We start from the raw sequence: 23045 nt of genomic DNA on the forward strand, positions 1-23045 counted from the left end.
GGTGTGCACACCACAGTGTGGATCTAGCCCTCCGAGCCTGTGGGGGGGGGGGAAGGGGTGCAAGAGGCTTTGCTCCACTGCAGCAGCCTCCTCCCTCCTACCTGGGTCCCTGGACCCATAGCCCTGGCAGGTGGGGGCCCCCTCCAGCAGGGCTGGGGGAGCAGGGGCTGTGAGTGGGGGGGGGCAAGGGGCACCAGCAAGGCTGTGGAGGGGGAGTGACAGGCATGAGTAGGGCTGGGGGCAGGGGGAAGAGGGGCACCAGCAAGCTGGGGCGGGGCTTTGATTTGAATCATGGATTTGGGGGTTTTATCAGAGAATTTGTGATTTTATTATCAGGGAACACTAGGATCCCTGGTGATGATATAGATCCCCCTGTATTTTAATGTTAATTTCCCAAAGCTGAAAACAATTATCAGTTACACCAGTTGAAAGAGGCTCTAACTAACTGCCTTACCTTAGAGCCTTAGAAAAATGCAAGTGTTAATGAGAAATTACTTTTAGATTTTACAAGATAACCAAAGAAGGCACAACCTTACGATTGAGAAAGAAGGGTATACTGTTTAAGAAACCAAACTAATACTGGGGGGGGAGGGGTTGGAAAAGAGGATAAGTTGTTACTAACAGGTATAATTCAAAAGCTAATAATGGTAGGAAATAGATAAGGAGAAGAAAAGGAGATTAGAAAAATTCTATGGAACAAAAATCAAGAAAAATAAGGAATTTTAAATACATTTCTGGTGTAAAATCAATACTAACAATGGAAATGGTAGTATTATAAGCAATAAAAATGTCGAAGCAATCATTAAATATTTCTGTTCTATATTTGGGAAAAAATTAGATGCTGATGATGGTGGTGATGAAATATTTTCTACTACAACAGTAGGCAAAGAGAATGTTAAACAGCAGTTACTAAAGGTAGATATATGGACTTGCCAATTCTAAAAAGAACTTGCCTCAAGAAATTTAAATGAGTTGGATGAAAAGCTTTCTGGACTTCTAACATTAATTTCTTTCAGTAAGCCATGGAATTGTAAGAGCTTCTAGATGACTGGAAGAATACTAATATTGAAAAAAAGTAAGAAAAGACAACCCAGCTAATTATAGATCTATTAGCTTAACATTGATCTGACATAAAATAATGGAATGGCTGATGCAGGACTTGATTAATCAGGAATTAAATGAAGGAAATGTAATTAATACCATTCAACATGAACTTATGGAAAACAGATCATGTCAAATTCACTTAATCTTCTTTTTGAGAGTACAAATTTGGTTGATGGCAGTAATGATGTTGATGTAATAGACTTCTGTAAAGCATTTGACTTGGTATCACACACTTTGATTAAGCAAGAACAAGATTGAAGTGAATTAAAAACTGTAGGTTTCAAGCTTTGATTTGAATGGATTAAAATAGGCAGTAAGTGTGGCCTGCATTCTTTGTCCCAAGATGCATGAACCCACAATGTTTGCATGCATCTACCTTACCAACATAGTCTTATAAGTGATTTGCATTATTTATTCTGCTAATTGAAATACTAAACATGAGATTTCCATCTAGTGTATGATTTTACTAGAAACTTATAAAATTGTGGATCAATTCTTGACCCTGTATTTAACCTTTTTATCAGTGATTTGGAAGACAAGATAAATAGTCACAGATTTAAAATTTGTAGATGAGCCAGAAACTGGGAGACTGAAGAGGACAGTCCACATTTTAATATAGCCCAACATTAAGATATTCTTAGAAAATAAGAATGCAGGCCTTGCTTTCAGGATGAGTTGGAGGGGAAACTAGTGAATTCTAAAAGGAACTTGGGGAGATGATGCATAATCAGCCAAACACTGAGTGCAGTGATGTGGACAAAAAGGCAATTGGATGTGTAAATAGGAATTGGAAGGAGGTGTCATGGGACAATCCAAGCCCAGAGGTAGCAGAGCCACCTGTCCACACCCCTGGATGAGCTGCTGGACTCGAATTGAGCCACGACCAGGGCTGCTGTTCCCTGCCACCCTGCTTCCCTCCCCTGTGACCCTGGTGTGGCAGGGAGCAGAGAAGCTGCACAAGGATCTCCTCACTCGCTACTGCTTGCTCGCCCCACATTGCCCTGGCAACGTGCCTCCTACACGTGGCGCTGCACTGAGGGCAGTGGTGCAGGGCTGTGCTCCTGAAACCAGCAGCAGGCACAGGAGGCACATCACCGGGGTGAGCAGCGGCAGGCGAGGAGATTCCCACATGGCTTCTCTGCTCAGCGGGGAACAGTGGTGAGTGAGCCTGCTATTTCCCGCCATGCCACCATACGCACCATACGCACCTCCAGCAGGGCTGGGTGCCACCTCCGACTGGGGGAGAGGGGGCTGGGGAGGGAGGGAGGAAAGGCATGAGTAGGGCCAGGGGCTTGGCTGGCTGATATGCAGCCATGGAAAACTGTGGTTACTATGCCATGATAGCCAAAGTAGTATACATAATATTAACCGTGAATACTCAAAACCATGGTTGGTGAGGAAAACCTGTAGTGTTCTGTGTTATGGGGCTAACAAGTTTAGGTAGGGCAACATTTTCAGAAGTCTCTGAATGATTGAGGATCTTAAGTCCCACTTTCAAAAGCATCATAAACATTCATGAAAGCACAGTGCAGAGTCCAAGCATCATTAATTTGCATTGTGGTTTTGGAAAAGAAAGATTCCATGTTGTAATACTGTTCAATATATAAGATTTGATAATAAATTTGTTTGGGTAATGCAAGGGTGCTCAACCCCCAGCCTATGGGCCAGATACAGCTCATGGCGCTATATCATTTGGCCCATAAATGGGCCATAGCTTTGTGCCCTAGGTCAGGTGGAAGACCTGAATCCTGATGTATGGGTGTGCAGGGCAGGTGTGGAGTCTCCAGGGCCCAGTTTAGCCCATGGACCAACCCCCCACCATTCATTTTGCTTGCAGGACCCAAACTTTTGGCATTACCAGTATGGTGCATAAATTAAAGATCATCTACATTTTTCAGATGCAATTTTAAAATAATGTGAAACCATAAACAATTAAGTATCAGAGTTAAGACAAGGAATAAATTAATCTGAACTGTAATTTAAATGTTCTGCTAACGTAAGCTGAATCTTTCCTGTGCTGTCAAACATTGCTTAGAGTTGGAACTGAGGTTTTTACCATCTCTGTCTATATAAATACCACTGTCCAAATTCATTTACTTTCATTTTTATTTCCAAATACAGTGTGGTTATTTTTTTAATGATAGAAAAAAATGGGTTGCTATCTTGATTCATGCTTTGGTAACTTTAGTACATAAAACATTTAAGAAACATTTGTAGCATCTGAGGTTATGCAGCTTATCAAGCAGTGGCTACTGAAGCATTTTGTCTGTGAATTTGTGTACAAGTGTGCATAAGACAATAAAAAATTGATACTTTTTGGGTATGTTGGAAAACGTATTTTGAGAATTTGAGCATGAAACAGTGTATCTAGCAAAATAGTGAAATCCAACAAACTTGATAAGCTATCTTGGATTTCTTTGTGCATGATGGTTTAACTGATCTGAGAAATAATCAAACAGCTAACAAAAATATTTTTCACCAAGAATTTGTAATTTGCCTTTCGTGAGCAAGACTGTTTGAAGATGAGCGCTTTTTTAAAGGCTTGGACACGTAATGATTACCCTTGTGTAAACAAGAAGTGGACGCAACATATATTCATTCATATGCTGATGTAACTTATTTGCATCTGGTGTAGAACTACCGTAGGACAGCAGTTGGCAACCATTTAAAGCTGTAGGCCAGATTGCCTGCTTCTGATCCATATTGTGTCGAGCACTGGGACCCAGTACCTTTTTTTTTTTTTTTGTGGTGGTGTGAGGATAGTGCCTGCCACTGAAGCCCCATGTCCATGAGCTGAATCAAATGGCTTCATGGACCACAGGTTGCTGACCCCTGGCATAGGAGAAACCAGTGCTGAAATATACACGTGGAGTGAAATTTTGCTAGTATAACTGTTGTGTGTCTGTATTTGATCCCAGGATAGGGGTTTGCTTTAGACAGACCAGATATTACCAATATTACTCTAAGAACCTACAGAGTGCCATACTGGGTCAGACCAGTGGTCCATCTAGCTTAGTCCTATTTCTGACAGTGGCAGAAGTAGATGCTTCTGAATGACAGTATTGAACCACGCATATCTAGAGTGATCTGTTTTCTATTCATTACTCTCCCTGACCTCCATCATTGGTGATTTAGAGACACCAGAGGAAACATCTCCAACCATGCTATTCTACAACATCTTGTAACAGAAATATTAATTTGAACTAGTCCCTTTTTGAACCTGGCTGTGCTATCTGCCTCTACCACATCCTGTGGCATTAAGTTCCACAAATTAACTACATGCTGCATAAAAATATTTTTTCTTAATAGTTTTGAACCTGTCTCCTGCTAATTTCAGTGCGTGTCCCCTAGTTCTAGTATTCTGGGCCTTGATGAACAAGAGTTCTGTATTCACTTTGTCCACGCCCTTCATGACTTTATAGACCTCCATCATGTTCTCCCTCAGCTTTTTCCCTTTCCCTAGGCTTTTTCGTTTCCTGATAATCTGTGCTTATCTTGGTTGCCCTTCTCTGTACTTTTTCTAATTCTGCTTCATCCTTTCTGTGATGGGGAGATCAGAACAACACACAGTGTTCAAGATGTGGTTGCATCATGGATTTCTGTAGTGTCATGATGATGATTTCCATTTTGTTTTTGGTTCCTTTCATAACAATGCCCAATATTTTACTGGAGATTTTTGTCACCATTGCACATTGAAATTACATTTATAGAGTACTATCTGCAGTGCAGCAGTCTTTTTCCAGAGTCATAACAGTGAATTGTGTGTGTGTATATGTATAATCAAAGTGATTTTTTTTTTCCCTGTATACACTACCTTGCACTTCTTGACATTGATCCCGGTGTGAATTACCTTGCACTTGTCAACATCAGCAACTGCATACAGCTGTGCTAGGTCATGGTATAACTTACATTAGTGTATAAAACCTCCATGTGCGTTATACCCAGGTGCTAAGAGCTTAAGCTGTGTATAGAAATAGGTCACAAACTTCCTGTTATTCCCTAGATGTTGCCCATGTCAATGCATTCCTCCACTTGTGCAGCTTGATCTTGGATTATACTGTACTTTTAAATACTATTAGCTGTATGTACAGGCTTACCTGTGATGTTTTGTTTTGTTTTTTGTTTTTACACGCATTATCATGTAGTGCCTTTCAGGAAGCATACCAAACTTGTATACAGTACATACAGGAAGTATGGTACCTCAGTTTCCTCAAGGAATTACACTATAGTACACTTAACCCTTTTTTAGGTACCTTCAAAATGTCCTAAACACAATACTATTAAATTTGAAAGCTATACCGAATAAAATAATTGACTTGACACTTTAGGTTGCTTTAATATAAACTTCACAGGTCTCAGTCAATCTCCTAAAGGTATTTAAAGCAGTCTTTTTTATCAGGTGTATATCAAACCCTTATTGTGGCCTGATTGGTGACAGGTAGTTCAGTATTATAGTTGGTAATGGAATCAGTTTGTGCATTATTTTTAACTTGTGTCTGCTCTCACTTCAGTTGCCTGTACCAGCTTCTCAGCTATCATGCAGAGATAGATAGTCATGTTTCTTTTGTAAGATTTTGCATGACAATAATATCTTCACATGCTGGATATGCAGGCAACCCCTGCTTAGCATTCTTAATTGGTTCCTGCAAAACAGAGTGTTAAGGGAAACCAAAAGTATTTGATGATCCAAGATGGTGACCACAGTTGTTTTTAATGACCCAAGATGGCGACTGCAAGCATGATAACAAAACTCGCTAAGCGCTAAGTGAAACCAGGTACAGGATTGAGCAATATCTTAGAAATCCTAAAGAGCAAACAGTATGGCTGAGGTAGCCTTTTGATCACGCATCTGTGTTACTGCCAGCTAAATATCTAATCAGATCTCAAGTAGCTTACTCACAAGCATCTTCCAGAGGCTGGTTGAGTTTCCCTCTGGAGTCTTGGGGTGAGAGAGAGAGCTAGGTTCAGATGGTAAGGCTTCTCCGTCTCCCCTGCTTTGCTGCTGCTTCACCTCATGGCCGAAGAGAGTGGGCCTCCTTCCCCCACCCCCGCAACCTATATAGCCCCTGTGACCTCATTTACCTGGTCCAGTGGAGGTCAGCCCCAGTTGGCTGTCAGCCAACCAATTTGAAATACATCACCTGTTACTAGGCAGATTTTAGCTCCCCAGGTGGCAGATGCCAGTCACATAGGCAGAGGGAGCAGGTTTCCCCCCTCCCTCAGGAATGCAGCCAGCTCGGGTTACCAAAAGAGACAGGCTGAGGTGTGAATCCTCTGTGCTGGCCCATCTAATCACGTTGTCACAGGGCAGAGATTTTGGGGAGAAACCAAGGTGGCTTTCTGCCACAGCATCCGTGTCTATATTGTGACCCTTTGAAGATGTTGACTTACAAGTGAGTTGCATGATTAGATGCAAGTTTGCTGAAATAAAAGCCTTAGCATTCTTTTTTTTTCATCTTCGCATATTATCATGTCCTCACCACTGGCTGAATCTTTCATTACTCAGACAAATCCTGTTTGAAGTTATTTTTTCTCCAACGTATTTGCTATTTAACATTTTTGGTTTGACGCTATTTAAGTTTATTAGTTTTTTGCAGTTTCCATAATTTTTTCTCAGTGGTAATAATGGCCCAAATTATAGTGTTATCAATGTGTAGTTTCATACCTGCAGACCTTCTGATATCTGGCTTTTGTGTTGAAATACTGACAAAGACAAATGTATTCACATAAGTCATTTTAAGAAACAATATCTGTCAAATGGTATGTTAAAGGTGTAGATCCTAGCTTGCTCGCTCTCCTTACCAAGGGGATCTGCCAAAATCCTGCTGATACATTCAATTTGTTGAAGAATGTAGCTTCTTCTCCAGTCTCAAAAATTATTTCATTTTTCATTAAGTTGAAATTATTTGGTTTTGTTTTCCTCTTTATAACAAAGAGGTACCTTAACAAGCACTGGTCCACACCCAGCCATAATCTCCTTTCTTTTTTCTGCAAGATGATTAGGGAGGGATTGCAATCGGTTGGTGATTCTGTTCTCCAAATAATATTCTACTGTCACGTTTCACAGCTCTTCATTTAGACTCTTCTTAAGGCTCACTGAACTTATCATGTAGCATCTTCTATTAACCATATCTTGTCCATTACTGGAAGCATTCAACTTCTGTAGATAAATCTTTGTATGGTGTTATTACATTCTTTCCTGGGCTAGGTAGCAGTTCTTACTTGCTGTGGTCTATATCCCCTTGATGACACTAAAGCATCTCTCAAATAGGTCAAAGATTGTAGCTTATTTCTATGTATCACTACACTCTTAGTTTACCATTTTCCCTTTGCATTTAAAGTGTCAGTGTTCACTCTTCCAGCACCAGGATATTAAGCCTTTTGCAGATACTTTTATCACTTCCACATTGATTCTTACACCCCTCTCTTCTCTTTTTTTTTTGTGCCCTGCTCAATCTTGTATGTCTTGCACATGCCATGTCTGCATATTTTAATTAGTCTTTTGAGTTTGTAAACTTTTTCTCCCCTAAGTGGTACTTCACACACACAATTTCTTTCTGCACTTAAAACAGGCACCTTCCTCTTTTCTCTGCATATTTTAGCATAAGGGTCAGGTTTAATACAGTTTCTGAATACTTGTCCAGTGCACGGTGTTTCCTGTAGTCACGATTGCCTCTTGGCTGACAATGTCCCTTCCTTTCTATTTTTCTTCAGTTGGCTATTTGAATTGTAGTGAACTCTTTCATTGCCAATTTTAGCTATGGTAATTACTGGCATGACCCATACCTTCCTGGGGCTTTTATTTATGTTACACACTCATATGAAGAGTCAAGGAGTTAAATATCAGAACACCATAGAGGAAGATAAAAACAAAGCAGTATAGGAGAAAAAGGAGAGACTTGCACAGAGCAGATCTAGCATGATAAGAAGCTGATAAGGACAAGCGATTAGGACCTGTTGTGGAAGGTGAAGAGAAGCCAGTGAAGGAATTCCGATAGACATTGCCAAATGAAGCAGACCAGCTGTGCTTCCCTTGCTTAGAGGTGCACCCTGGAGATTACTGGGGTTGTATTTCTGTAAGTGCTCTTGGGGCTTGAGCAACTCGATACAGTGTGGGATTTGGGCTTCTCAAGCCCTGGGAGCACCTGCTCAGGGCAACCAGAGTACAAGCGGCTCTGGTTGCCTGTGCTCTCCTGCCACAAAACAAATCAATGTCTGCTGTTAAAAAGCAGCACAAATTATGGCTGCTTCTTGCGGCCACAAACAAAGGCACTCATGTCTCAAAGGCCATGTGTTGTTTTTGCTTTGTTCCACCATCAAAATTCTTATGGTGGCTCAAAGGCAACATCCGTTTCCAGCCAGAGAGTGATACTGTCTGAGCAACCAGGCCAGAAATTATATGTTGTAACTGTAGTGTATTGGATAGACAGATGCTTGTGAAATCATGAGGTGGTAAAGTCAGAAGGACTGTAAGCATGAATGCAATATGAGACCAAATTCAACCTTCTCAGAGGAAAAACCTTACCAAAAGCTAGTGCTGTGACAAAATCTACGAGGGATTTTACAGAAAAAGGGAGCCAAAATTTAGTAGCAGTCAACATTGAGGGTATTAAAATCCTTTGTCATTATCTATGTCCATTGAAAGAGCTTTCAGTCTAAGTTACATTAATTATGAATATATTTCCCCATCCCTCCCACTCCCTCTCACAGGGGGAAATACAGTAATTTAGGATTAAATTATAAAGTGCAAGATACTAGTTGGCCTAACAGATACTTTTCTCAAAAGAAAGAAACTGGCATGTAATATATAAAATGTAATTTAGGAAGCCTTTAAGAAGATGGATTTTGAATTAGAACTATCCATGCATATCAAAACAAACAAGAAGTGTTTGGATCCACCAAACTTCCCGGTATCAAAAGGGATACTGTTTGCAAACAAAAAACATCCTCATGATTTTGAGCTACTTTTCTTGCCTACATAGGGTAACATGAACCACATGTGGCTTCTTACTCATTTCTTCACTCAGGTTACCTACATCACAGGCAGTAGGGAAGGGTGAGGAGGTAGGTACTGTCCTAAAGTCAGTAATCTTCCTTGCATATATGTACATAGAGACTGAGCGGATCTTTGACTTCACCTTCCTGCGGCACAGTTGAGATAAGACATGAGGAATTAGGGTAGCGTCCTCTGATCCTCATGTTTCAGGTAGTGTATAGGGGCCAACCAGGAATAGGATGTCAAGAGTACATGGTCCCTGCCTCAAGGAGCTCACAATTAAAATACACACTTCCCTTCTCCCTTTGGGTAACAGGAAGAAATAGCTTCCTCCAGTCCCACCACCCAAACCTGTTGTCCTAAGGTACTTTGCCTTGAATAGATGATGGCTGAGCAAGAGCAACTCACCTCTGGTTTAGCTGACATGGTAATCCAGCCCAGTGTTGAAGCAGAGGAATCCCACAATGTTTTCATAGCGACTTTCATAATATCAAGCAGAATTCAGAAGCTGGATTCATTGTTGTATTACCCACCGTCCCTCGTTCTATTCAACTAGATTTGATTTCTCCATTTCCATCTGAGACCACCTCCAGTCTCACTTCTGTGGCTGGACTCTACTGAACTGTCACATTTGCCTAAGTCTAATAATGTCTTCCTAGCCACAGCTCAGAAGCAGTGTTCCTTTCTCATCCTGATCCATCACCTGCTTCTAATATCAATGACTGTGTCCTCCTCCATGAAAGTTTGTCCTCTCATGACAGCTTCCAGAACCTCCTGGTTCTTCTCCTGACTCTCTCTAATCCTGCTTCTAAATTGCTTAGGAGTATTGTGGTCTGTTTCTAAGAGTGATTCAGTTGAGCAGTGAAAAGACTTAAAGAAAATGCATGGTAAATTGCACCAATCATAAATGTAATTTTTATTTGCAATATGTGCTTTCAGTTTTTTGCCTTTTAAAGTATGTTTTTACCTCCATTCTACTTCAAAATGATATCACACATGTTAAATACTGAACTTCTTTGGATTAAGTTCAGAGGGAAAGCAAGTAAGCTTCTCTTTATGTCTGTTGTGATTTGTGTCACATTTGGACTAATATAAACTTCTTGTTAACGTGAACATTTCATAATCCTTCCATTATTCAGCTTCCTTAACAGCATAATATGTTAAGAATTCAAGTCAGAATGAGAACAGAATTTGTTTCCAGTCTCGGATACTATGTATTTGGCTGAAAAAAGGAAGTTTGTATCACTGTATTATAAGTACGTTGCCTACAGTCAGACTTGGAATTACTTCTCCGTGGGTCTGGTGCCTCAGGGTTCTGTCACTTTTTTTCTTCTGCTCTAAAGATACTTCATCTTTGTTTGTATAAACTATGGGCAGCATTAAAAATTTTTTTGATTCCAGTATAGTAAAGTGTGTTTATTAGCTAATATAATGTAATTATTAAAATATTGTGATACTTCTCTTTAGTGCAACCACTGAGACACCTGCAGATTAAGGTACTCAAAGGTTTTGTATATAACATTTCCCTTAAGAATATTGTGCACAGAATTTCTTACGGGTATATTCTTTGTATATATACTGAAGTTGGTTAAAGAGGTCTTAAATAATTAATAGAGTATGTTAGAAACAAAAATGAGAAATATATTATAAAATAATGTGAAGCGTTTTAACTTAAAGGTTCATTCTTTTTGTGCTTGGTAGTTGGCTCTGTGTCACTGCAAGTATTTGAATGTGGTTAATGCAAAAAGCATCAAATGATGGCAGCCCTTCATACTATTTGGCCATTGTGGGCATTGTCAAATTCTTGCAGTGAGATGATACAAAACTTTGAGTTGTAAGGGATTAAAAAGATGAATACATTTTACTGTTATATTTTAGTACTGGCATAAGTTTTTAAGTTTTCTGTATTCATAGAATCCTTTTTTTCTAAAATGTAGTATTTAAGTCTGGGAGGTTACAGATTTGTATCCAAAGCTGAAACTGTATAAAGTTGAAAGAATTTAAACATACAGTGCTGTGGTCTGGTTCCAGCCCTTCTTACAGCAGAGCCTGAAGATGGGAGACTGAAGTAGAAACTGCAATAACTAACAAACTTTTTAAAACACAGTCTGCAATAAGTGTATCCATTGTCATGGGCCTCCTTGAAACAGTTTAAAAAAATCACCAAATAAACAATGACCCATCAAATAATCCCCAAAACAACATGAATATAATATGAATGTTTGAGGTTGATCCAGCTCCTGCAGATTTTAATTGGTACTTTTAAATAAAGGACAAATCCAACAAGAGGCACATATTTTTGTCTGGCATCTTTTTTTTCATGCTCACAATCGCAATCAGTAAGTTTCTACTGCAAAAAAAACAATTAATTTTGATAAGGAGGTATTCATTGCATAAAGAAAATAATATATATTGCTCAGTCAGGTGCTTGAGGCAAAGAACTGTGTAACTGAACTGCATGAATATCAATAACAAAATAAATAGAATAGGAAAACTACTACATAAAATCATTTACATTAATTAAAGAGATGTACCTTCACCTTTTCAGTTTATTACATTTAAAGTTTGCAACTTGGAATTCACCGTTTCAGATTGATGGGGAACTTCAGATGTCCACAAGTCCATTTCCTGTTTGTAACTATTGTGCAACAACTCCAAAAATGGTATACGTACAGATCTTTTAAAATATTTCTGTACATTATTGATAAAAAATAACCTTAGACAAGGTCTTCCAACACCGAAAAGCTCTTTATTTAGTTCCTGTGTAATGTATTCTGTCTCTGAGAGGATTAATGAGAAATGTGAAATTGTAATCTCCTGTCTTGGTTTTTGATCATTTTTCATAATTTAACTTCATCTCATGATTTATGCTACCCACAGATGAGAAATTATTTATGAAGAGCAGGAATTGTGTAATGTATATATGTAAGCATTAAAATCCACCCAAAGGCATTTTTGCTCTTCCTCTTTTTTTTTTTTAACCTTGATCTACCTCTTTCTAGATGCTGTATGTTGGGCTTATTTGTGGTAATATATGACAAACTTTAAAATACCAATTTCATTTACAATAAAGCTCCTAATTAAACTGATTTGTATCTAGTTTAAGAGTGAGAATACACAGCACTTAATCTAACACAATTTGCATGAATAATTTCATACAGTAATCTGTTTTGAACAATTTTTTTCAGACTGCTTCAACTAAACCAGCAGCTGCTACTTTATCTTCAGTGTCCGCGGATCTTGATCTATTCACTGAGCAAACAACAAAATCAGAAGAGTCAGCAAAGAAACAACTCTCTAAAGACTCAATTTTATCACTGTATGGCACAGGGGCCATGCAACAACAAAGTGCTCCAGGTAATTTTCAGATTTGTTTCTAAATTGATCATATTCTTGAGTACTGTTTAGATTATAGTCATAATCCCCTGTCAACACAAAATGAAGCACATTTATCCTAAATTATGCATATTCAAACAAACTAGGTTTTTGTTTTCACCACTTTCACAACTGAAGAGCAAAAATGAATGAAGCACTGAGGCCAAAGGGATTCAGACTGATTTTTATTTATTTGAAGTTACAGCTGTTTGCAGATTATAAACTGTCACATACACAATTTACTAAAAGTCCTCATTTTAGGATTTGATTAAATTTTTGTTGAGTGAACATTCATTGCTGCAGGTGTGAGACAAGAGTCTTTAGCATGTGAACAGCAGATTGCCCAAATCATTTTCAGGAATCACATTTTGATTTTAGTTAAACTGGTAGGTATCCAGTGATTTCCAGTGCTATGACTGAAATGGCACTGATACAAATCAGAACAATTCTGGCCCAAGGCTGCTTCGCTCAGAATTTGTTCCCAGTGGCAGTTCAGCTGTGTTGTTCACAGGTCCAGTTCTGCAGCTAAACCATTCTTACAAAACATTTGTGCAGTCTTTCTGGGTACCGGTTTTCTATTAAACTGAATAAGTGTGGACAGATTCAGTTCCACAGATTTTATCCTCTAAAACTGGCACTTAATTCTTCAAATGTTAGGAAAAAGAATCAGTGCGCATTTTTATTATTTCTTAATGCTTCTTTTCATTTTCTGCTCCACCCAAATGCAGGTATGTTCATGGGATCATCGTCTATGCCGTTTACCACACAACCCTCACCTCATTTTCAAGGTTTTTCAGCCATGGGTGTACCTGTGCCTGCAGCTTCTGGAATGATGGGAAACATGATGGGACAACCGGTGCCTGTCATTGGACAGAACGCAAGCATGATGGTGGGAATGGGAGTTCCAAATGGTTTCACTGGCACTGCACAAACTGGGGTGATGGGACTTCCTCAAAATGTTGTTGCACCCCCAGGTGGAATGGTGGGGCAAATGGTTACTCAACAAAATAAATATGGCATGCCACAAACTCAGCAAGCTCAGTGGAATCTCTCTCAGGTAAGGATACATTTTTCCTTTAACTAGAGCAAAAAAACACTATTCCAAAAGTGAAGTCATTCGTTTTCCAGATACTGTGTTTTAGGTACACTAGGAAAGCTGCAGCTGTAGCTCCCCATGGCAGTGCGGAATTCAGTGTGCATTCATTGTGTTTTTGCTGGTTCTCAGGTGAGTTTTACAGCCAGCATTTACACTCCATAGTGCTGCAGTGACTGCAATATAGACACCCTGTTGCAACAAAGGGCATAGCTTGCCCTTGCTGAAAGTGAATATTTACTCTGTCCTTTCTAGGCAATGATTTAAAGTAAGCTTTTGCCCTGAGTCTGCTACAGATGAATGGTGTATTCTAACTAAATAATCTGTAGCGTTGTGTGACAAAAAAAAAAAAAAAAAAGTAACCATGTATAAAGAGTGCTGTAGCATTTAATAGCATATCTGAAGTAGCATGTCTTTTAACCTTTAGTTCGAATGAAATTAATGACCTGTTTTATGAAATCAAGATAACTTGGTATTTAAATCCATACGCTATTTTCTAATATCAGTGTTTGAATTAAGTACTGCTCTAATTTTGCATATATAAATTAGAAGCTATATAGGACATTTTACTAGAGTAAAATTCTACAGCTTTAAGAGCCAAGGTGAAGTATTAACAATAATTGTTAAATGAATTGCCATGAATGATTTTCAGCCAAATCCTTTGTACTTCAATTGTTTTAGGCTCATCTGCTATCATGGCTTGTCCCTCAACTCCCACTTGGCAGTCAATCTTCATTTCTCCAAGTGGTATTTTGTTCCTAGAACACTTTACATAAATGCAGATTTACTTTGAATACATGCCACAGTTACTTTTCAGTTATTTTAACAGAAGAATATTTTGGTAGGAGAAGGCTATTTTTTTCTTATATTGAGTCCTGAAAATTACTCTGAATTAACTTATACTCTTAGAGAATAAGTTACATTGTACCTCCTACCTAAAACCAAATATCTTTACACTAGGATTAAATGACGGGCAATAACCGGGTGCCTCTAATTAGTTGTATATTTTATTGTAAAGCATTCTATTCTCATTTGAAAGAGATGTTAGCATTTTTTGATCAGCTTTTGTATTTTTAACTGACAGCAATGCTCAAGACTGCATGTCTTAACTCATCTCAATCCAAATTTTGAGTCAGTTTCTTTAATACTGGATTTCTAATACTCTTGAGCAAGGTCTTGAGTATTTCAGCTTTCACAAACTAAGACATCTAACTCTTGATTGCTAATCTGTGTACACTATCAAGAGTTATAAATGTGCTTTAGCATACTGTATGATAGAGACATAGAACATTTGACGTTTTTTTTTCTTCTTAGCTATCACAAAACAAAGCTATCCAACAACTTCTGTCTAACTTGGGAGAGAGCTTTTATTTTATATAAAACGTACAGGTCCTGAGATTTTTGAGTTTTCTATTAATTCAATTTATATAAATGTTTGTGCAGATTTGGCATGTACCACAAAATCTGCATCTTTTCACTTCTTTAAAAAAATACCCTGCACCTAGAAAAGCTTATACTTTGGAAAAATACATACTTTAAGAGAAGTGTTCTCAATTTACATTTTAGAAAACAATACAGAAGTAACACTGATCTCCTATACTTTTTCCCCCCACCCTAAAATTAATTCTTAGTTGGGTTTGTTAGTCAGAATGCATTACTACCTCCAGCTATTGAAAACTGTGCTCCAACACCAAAACTAACTACAGTCATGTATGCATTTTACAGATGAATCAGCAGATGGCTGGCATGAATCTCAGTAGCTCCAGCAATATGATGGGCTTTGGTCAGCCCCCAAATACTGTGGCAGGATGGACTGGAAGCTCCTCGGGTCAGACACTCAGCACACAACTGTGGAAATGAAAGTTGCAATAGAAGGTTCATCTAGAAGAGCCACCTGACATTCCTTGCTTAAATACATTTGGTTTTCCTGTTCTCTCCATGTACATATTCTTTTTCTTTCCCCCCCCAGTTGTTCAGATTAAGAAGTTACCTAACTGACCGTGCTGTGGTCTCTATTGATTTAAATTTGATGTAGTGAAAAGCAGATTGAGAATACATTTATATATCATTGGCAGCTTTTTCATGTTACAGTACATATGATTTCATAAACCATATCTCTAAGAAGCTGCTTAGCCAACTGCATATTCAGTTTTTTCTCAAAATCCTAGGTCAGATGTTTCGTATAAGGGACGTAGCTATCATGTTAGTAATATCTTTACAAATATAAACCTTGCCCCTCCAAAATTACCCAGTAATCCTGTAGAAGGTACTGTATGAACAAATGTTTAATCATATAAATAGAATGTAAATGTATCACTGAACAATGTTTTCTAGTGTACCAAACAAATTTTGTTTCATAATTCATTTCACTGTGATGTTATTATGGTGTGCTTAACAGGGAACATGGTTAGTGAAGAAAGATAAACCTGGATGTTGCTGTAGTTCTACAAATTTTTAGTTTATTATTTTTAAAAAATGAGTATTTGATCCATTTGAGTTTCCTGTGACAAAATATGCAATTTGGCTCCTTACGTGTATACACAGTGCTAATATATAAAGAATTTACTGCACAGTATGCATACAGGGTAACTCGACACGTATGGAAACATTTGTCCTTGCAGAATTATCCAGGTTTATGGCAGTAATTGTGTTTACATTTTATGGTGCCTCGTATTGATAAAATGTTATTTCCCTATATTAAAAAGATAAATCCACAAATCATTGCGTGTGTGTTCATTTCTCTATTGTATTATCTACTTGACTATTTTTCCCTCAAAAAAGCTGCTTAATACAAAAAAAAAAAAATCAATTTGGAAGGTGCATTACAGCACTGTTTTGGTGATCAACATTTTGTAGTCCAAAGCAAGTTTATAATTGCCATCATTTAAGTGGGATAAATTCAAGAAAATATATAAAAATGTTTTTGCAAATGTTCCTCAGCAGTCATGTTTCAGTCTTCTGTTTTGGGGGTTATTTTTAACCCCCTCCATGGAAACCATCTCAAAACAAAAGTGTGTATATCAATTTAATGAACTGGGAAAAAGTTGAGGAATGCATGCAAAACAAGCTAGAACAAAGCACGTATGGCTTATACCATCTGACGTATGTATTAGGTTATCTGACAACTGTTTTGCCTGCACAGAAGTCCATCAGATGACTGGTAAAAGATGTTGCACAGCAATAGATTGTACAGTGCTTGAATTCAATTGGCTGAACTCAGGTAGACTTCTTCGGTCGCATCCATATTCTGAGGTATGTCCATATAGTTACATCTCCAGATCATACCTCAATATTAACTGTGTCCAGATGATATTTTGGCTCATTAGCTAGATTTACCTTTTCTGTTCGAGTGTGCCATACAAGAACCTACAAAACAGCAGTTTCATTAGTACAGTATTAAGCAATCTACAGAGACTGTAGTAGAAGCTCAGCAGTAATAGTGGAATTAGTACCTTTGTGCAGTTGTTTGCTTTTGGTTCCAGCTCCTCCACTGTTGTTATCTGTTTGAGAAAATCTGATTCTTGCATACCTGGCTGAGACCCACGGCGTTTGAATACAGCTTTAGGGTGTGAAAGAATCACTTGAAGACTCACAGCAAATCCTTTGTAAAACAAGTTTTTAAAATAAACTGTTAAATTATTTTAAAATAATAAACATATAAAAGGTTCTCTTAAGTTAAATTGTTTTAAATTATTAAATGTTAATATATAATGTAATATTTAATATTAAATAGAGAAGATTTAAAAATACAGCAAATTATTTCTTTCATTCTTTATACACACCAATAGTTATTTTTAGCTAATATGGAGTGTTTGCTTTTACATGTGCTATAAATATTTCCAGGTTAATGGTACGGGTAAGAAAACAGCCATATTAGACTACAAAAAAGTTTCTTTTCAGACTTGGCTAGTACAGTAATTAGAATCTCAAGCTGGATGGCAGACACTTTTTCTATTATAAATTATGTAATTTTTAATGGTTTAATGTATTGAAATTTCTTTTAGCAAAGCAAGCTTGGTTTTCTATGTCCAATATTATGACATAATAGCAAACTGATAAATTCAATATCTAAGACAGTGAAAATCCTTTCAAGGGTGCTGCGGGGTGACCCACAATATTTGCAGTGCTAGATGTGCAAACATGATAAGAATCCATAGCATTAAAAACACCCTGCCCTGCTGTGGTCTTTGAGTTCTTTACAATGGAAGAGTTATTCTGTTGTTTTCCTGTAGTTAAGCAAAAAACTGACATTTTCAAAGTGTGCCTTGAGTCTATCCAGGTGCCCCCATTCAAAAAAGGTTGAGGACCATAGATCTAAAAGGTATAGCTAGTACCATATACACTTGGAATATGAACTGCTTAGTTTTTCCAAAGTACTATTTAAAATGAGGCTAGCACACCTCTGGAGAAGAACCGCAGGTACTGACTGATTCCAAGATTCTTGTTACAGGACCTGCCTCGATAAATGCTCTCTCATAGGCAATTCAGTGATGCCTAGTGCCACCTGTTTGTAAAAGGAATGACTGCCATGCTTTGACATCTGGCAAAATGGGCCTGAAGGCATCAGTATTTTTATCCCTCTTTCCACAAAGAAACGGTATTTTGCTTTATTGGTGTATGCAAGCCACATTTTCTACTAGATTAACACTGTCAGGCTATTTTCTTGAAATTCCAATTCTGAATGAGCTCGAATATCTTGTCCTTTTAATACAACAGCCTTTTTAGGTACAGATAACAACAAGAAAAAAGGAAATTGTTCACGTTGCTTGGAAAGCAGAGTATTTTGATTTTATTTCTAACTTACGTGTGCTTGAATTAGACGTTAAAATAGATGTTCTCTCCTTTAGCAAAACACTGAAAAGCACCAGTAAGGAAGATCTAAAAACAAGAGAGCTAGTCAAACTACTCTACTTTTCTGTGGCTTTTATGGAGATATGTGGCCTACATTTGTCTTCAAAAATAGTAACATTCTTCAGGCCCTTTCCATATGCATCTGCTCTTCCCCCAGTGTTCTCGCATTTTCATACTTTATATTCCCTAGGTAATTTAGGGACAAAGGCTTTTCTCATTTTTTTACAGGGTCCTAATTTAATTAGTATCTGAATCATTAAACTTTTTGATCATCTGATTTTATATTGTTAGTTCACTGGCAGGGACTGCTTGATCAGTGCGAGACAGACTTCCTTACTCTTAGTCACAAATCTGAAGAGCATAAATAGTTCCTATTCTCACTAATATCAACACCCTTGAAGTAGCACTCTTTAGGTGCCATCAAAACCAGCTCTATTTCAACATCTTTATTCAACAGGATTTTGTTTGTTCCCAAGACTTATTTCCCCTAAACCGCTGTCCTCGTGTCAAAGGTTGTTGAAGTTAGACAATGCATCTCTAAGTGTGAACCTCATCACTCGCATCCTCTTTCATAAAAGACAGACCATGGTCCTTTCCTCAGTCTCAGACTAGTTTAGACCAGTGGTTCTCAACCTTTTTTTTACCCATGTGTAAACATCAATGGCCTGTCCTGACTCATTGTTCCCAGGCCCCAGTGTGTGTGTGTGGGGCGGGGGGCGGGAAATGGACATGGGGGACCCCAAGCAGCCTCTTGCAGGCTGGCATTTTGCGCTATGCCCACAGTGGATAGCCCACACCCTCCCCCACCCCATGCACAGATTTGGGGGGGCACGGGTCCATCCTGTCCTGCCAGGAGTCTGCACAGCACTGGGGAGCCTGCCCTACCCCCAGTCCCCCAAACATGCACTGCAGCCCCAAGCCCTATGCACCACCCAGCTTGGCAGTAGTTCCAACCCCAGCCCTGACTAACTCCTTCCCTCCTTATGGGGTCCTCGATCCCACTCCCACCCACCTTACCTGCGGGAGCTGTTCTCCAGGCTGCCTGGTGGCCATGTGCATATGGTGCCCCCTGTTTGCCTTCCTTCTGCTCCCTCCCAGTCCAGGGAAGGAACCCTGCCAGCCTGCAGAGAGCTCTTTACAAAACTGCAAAATCTGCAGGTTTCTCCGTGAAAACGAGAAATCCGTGTTTTCTTCAGATAAAGGGGAAAAGTCTACATTTTTCTCTGTTTCTGTGGGAAACGGAAAACCCAGATTCCTGCTGATAAGGCAGCAGGTTCTGAGCTGATCTGAACTTTTCAGCTGCCTTATGGTACTGAAGTCTACAAATCTTTTGCTGTTATTTCTTTTACCAACACAGATAACAGAGAAAGGAATTTAAAGAAACTGTCCCTTCACCCAGATAAGTCCAACCTGTTTTATGGCAAGGACCCACCACATACAAATTGGCCTACTCCGAAAAGGGTTTATTTTCTTCCTGTTCCACAACTTGCCTTTGTCTCCTAATTAAAGGATTCAAGAAGCAGCAACCCCAACTGGTAAAATCATCTAAGTAGATGCACCTGACCTGGCCGTCAGGTAAGTTCTTCAGCCCTGCTTTATATTCTTACTGTCTTACCTTGATAAGTTTGTATGGATGGCCTTGCTACTGTCTTTGAGACCTTAATATGATTAGTAAGGCACCCTTGGAAGGGTAGAATATATTAAGTCAGCCTAGAAAATGAAACTGGTGCAGAATATTAATTGCCCGTTAAACCCAAAGTAAGCTGGCATTTCAAGTATTAGGGGACAATCTGTAGCATACTGGATAGAAACAGGACCTCAAATCCAAAGTATCCCTGTCCATGGATATATGGAGGAGGACTTATTAGCCTACATGCATGAAGCAGTTCTCCCCAAAGCATCCATCTGCTTTCCATCATTCAACTTTTGCCCATGAAATGTCAAAAAACCTTGAGCTTGGAGTAAGTCAAAAGCACATTTTATTGCTTTATCATTTAGCATAAATGCTTTGTATTACTCAGCTACTGGCAGTGGTGACACGTAGGGGGTGCATGCGCACCTCCTGAGAGCACTGGTGCACCCACTGACAGGCCATGCTCCCTGTTTAGGCAATGGGGGGTGGGGGTAGGCGAGAGTGCCAGTACCCACCCTGCAAGCACTGGCCAGGGAGTGGAAGTCCTGGATAGAGTGCCACAGCCACTTCTGGGAGCTCTGCAACCGCCTCCCCATTGGTGCAGTCAGCCGTGGGAGAGGTCCCCCCCTCCAGTCAACAAGACTGGCAGCTGCAGGGGGACCTCTCCCCCAACCAGCTGCTGACTAAGGTGGCACCAGTCACCTGTGGCCTACAGCCACTAACAGGTATAGTATAGGTGGTTCTGTTTTGAGAAAATATCCATCTGATAGTAAACTAGCACAGAGGGAGAAGGGCTTTAAGTTCAACAGGGGCAGGAAAGAAATGCCGACAGCTAAGTAGAGCAAGGTGACCTGGATAAAGTCTAGGAAGAGGAGGAAATACAGGGAATTTTAAGATTGTATAAAGGAAATTACTAGTATAATCTGCTGGTCATCTAAGATGTACGTATACTAATACAGGTAATATGGGCAATAAGTAGGAGGAAATTAAAATCCTCATTATGTACAAAAATATGATTAGATTGGGATAACAGATTTGGTAAGTGTTTACACAACTACAGTACTGATATGGACAGAAACAGCTTGCTCAAGAACAGAAAATGATGAGTGCTGCCGTGTATATTAAAGATGCGTGAACTTTTTCCCTGAGAATGAGAAGGAAGTAATAGGCAGACCTGCTTAAAGTTTTTAAGGTAAAAGGTAAAAACAGTAAGGGTCATTTCAAAGTGGGAGGTGGACCAGCCATTTTTAAGCTGACGAATCTAAATCAGGGCTGTCTAACTTCTAAGCGTCTGGGGACTGAAACATTTGGAACCAATGGATCCATGGTGCCGCACACTATATGACCCCCCATGCAGTACTGCGCCCCAGTGCTTTCTCCCCTATTGCTCTGTGCCTTGCCTCACCCTAAGCTCCCCACCCCAGGTTCCCCTGCTGTATCATGCGTCTCAGGCACCCTGGCCTGTGGTCTCCCTTAGTACTGAAGGTCGCACCATGCTATACCACCCCACCCCCTAGCTAATGGAAGTAGGAAGCCAGAGAGAGCCCAGAGGCCCTGGGTGTGTCTACATGTTCATTAATGCACTATAATTACAGCGCATTAAATTTAGTACCTGTGGGCACTTTTACACATTGGGGGGGTAGCGCTTTAATTAGGGTGGCTCCGAGAGCCACACTAAAGCACTGCTGTGTCTCATGTAACAGCATTCCCGCGCTTAAAACAGCAGTGGGGCACTTGAACTAAACCTTATCAAACGAGCCTTAGTTCAAATGCCCCCATCACCATTTTTAAACATAAGGAAGCTGATGCACAAGATTCAGGAGGATGCTAGGACACAGTAATTGCCACGCTCCAGCAGACTCAATTAATTGAGTCTGCTCTAACATACTGGAATTCCAGTGCATCGGAGCAGCCTCTGCACTTGTGTATGGGTGCCCTGTAATAACAGGTACCAACTTAATGCACTATAAATTGGCACTACGAATTAGTGCAGATGAACACTTTTTGTGTGACACTTAATGCCCATTGAACTAATCTATTGCACATTAGCATAGTTTTTGCCAGTCATACTAACGTGGTAGAATTAGTCCAATAGGCATTAAGCATCTTGTGTAGGCTCCCTGACTACTTCTGCAGCCAAAGCAATGGGGGAAAGCAGCAGTTGGATGGGAGCCCACAGGTTGGCAAATTAACCCCTCACAGGCTAGATGCAGCCTGTGGCTACCAGTTGAACATCCTTTACCTAAATCACAAGAACATTAATTGTGATATCTCAGACTCTATTTGAACAACAAAGCACAAATGGTGAAAAACCCAGGGGAGGGGAGGGCTCTTCTCAATCTATTTCTTAATAACACAGAAACACTGGTGGGGAATTTGAATGGATGTTTTCAACTCAACCGGCCCTGCTGAGATTCATCCTGAAATACTGAAAGAATTAGATGAAGGAAGTGCAAAGCCATTGACTATTGCCTTTGGAAGCTCATGTAAGGCAGGTGAGGTCCCAGAAGACTGAAAAGGGGCAACTCTAGTATCATCTTTAAAAAAGTGGAAAAGGAGGCTCAGTCTAACTTTAGTAGCTGGAATAATGATATGCTACAATATCTATCAACCAATTTGTAAGCACATAGCTGATGGCAAGGTCATAAGGAATGGCCCACAAGGATTTGTCAGAAACAAGTCAACTCTAACCTGATTTCCTTTGATGACAATGTGGTGAACCTTGTGTATATACAGGAACAGTAGTCAAAGATTTATCTCAGATGGTTTATAAAGGAATGAACCTACTTGGAGCAGAAGAGTGAGCTATATGACCTCCTGAGTTCCTATGCTGCCCTATTTTTCCATGGTTCTATAGACAATGTAGCATAAAAGTGAATACAAGCCTTAATATAACTGAAACATATGGACAGAATAGGATATGCATTTCCTGTTGTTTAGAGGCTCTATTGATTCATAACACACCCAGAGCTAAGATTAAATATCTAAAAGTA

At 39.4% G+C, this 23045-nt stretch overlaps 2 protein-coding genes and 1 long non-coding RNA gene across 5 annotated transcripts in view; 1 reads left to right on the forward strand and 2 right to left on the reverse strand.

Annotated features, from left to right (window-relative positions):
• LOC149872812 (uncharacterized) overlaps positions 1-12282 on the reverse strand; it is a 74173-nt gene extending 61891 nt beyond the window's left edge. Inside the window, exon 1 of the long non-coding RNA XR_016440435.1 lies at positions 6005-12282. This is a non-coding gene — a long non-coding RNA (uncharacterized LOC149872812). The remainder of the gene's footprint in view (positions 1-6004) is intronic.
• SMAP1 (small ArfGAP 1) overlaps positions 1-16286 on the forward strand; it is a 206674-nt gene extending 190388 nt beyond the window's left edge. For both annotated transcript variants that reach the window (XM_090034686.1, XM_090034692.1), the window contains 3 exons: positions 12289-12457; positions 13204-13532; positions 15294-16286. In XM_090034686.1, the coding sequence (XP_089890812.1) occupies positions 12289-12457; positions 13204-13532; positions 15294-15428 (633 nt within the window). In that variant the 3' untranslated portion in view covers positions 15429-16286. The remainder of the gene's footprint in view (positions 1-12288; positions 12458-13203; positions 13533-15293) is intronic.
• Positions 15846-23045, reverse strand: part of B3GAT2 (beta-1,3-glucuronyltransferase 2) — a 33485-nt gene continuing 26285 nt past the window's right edge. The window contains exons 3-4 of one of the 2 annotated variants that reach the window (XM_090034696.1): positions 17021-17169; positions 15846-16934 (exon numbers count right to left, since the gene is read on the reverse strand). In XM_090034696.1, coding sequence (XP_089890822.1) covers positions 16848-16934; positions 17021-17169 — 236 coding nt within the window. In that variant the 3' untranslated portion in view covers positions 15846-16847. Of the gene's footprint in view, positions 16935-17020; positions 17170-23045 lie in introns of those variants that run through there. The other variant, XM_090034701.1, reaches the window with a different exon arrangement.

The sequence above is a fragment of the Crocodylus siamensis genome, chromosome 1, assembly GCF_052110815.1.
Source record: "Crocodylus siamensis isolate JL-2025a chromosome 1, ASM5211081v1, whole genome shotgun sequence".
NCBI lineage: Eukaryota > Metazoa > Chordata > Crocodylia > Crocodylidae > Crocodylus > Crocodylus siamensis.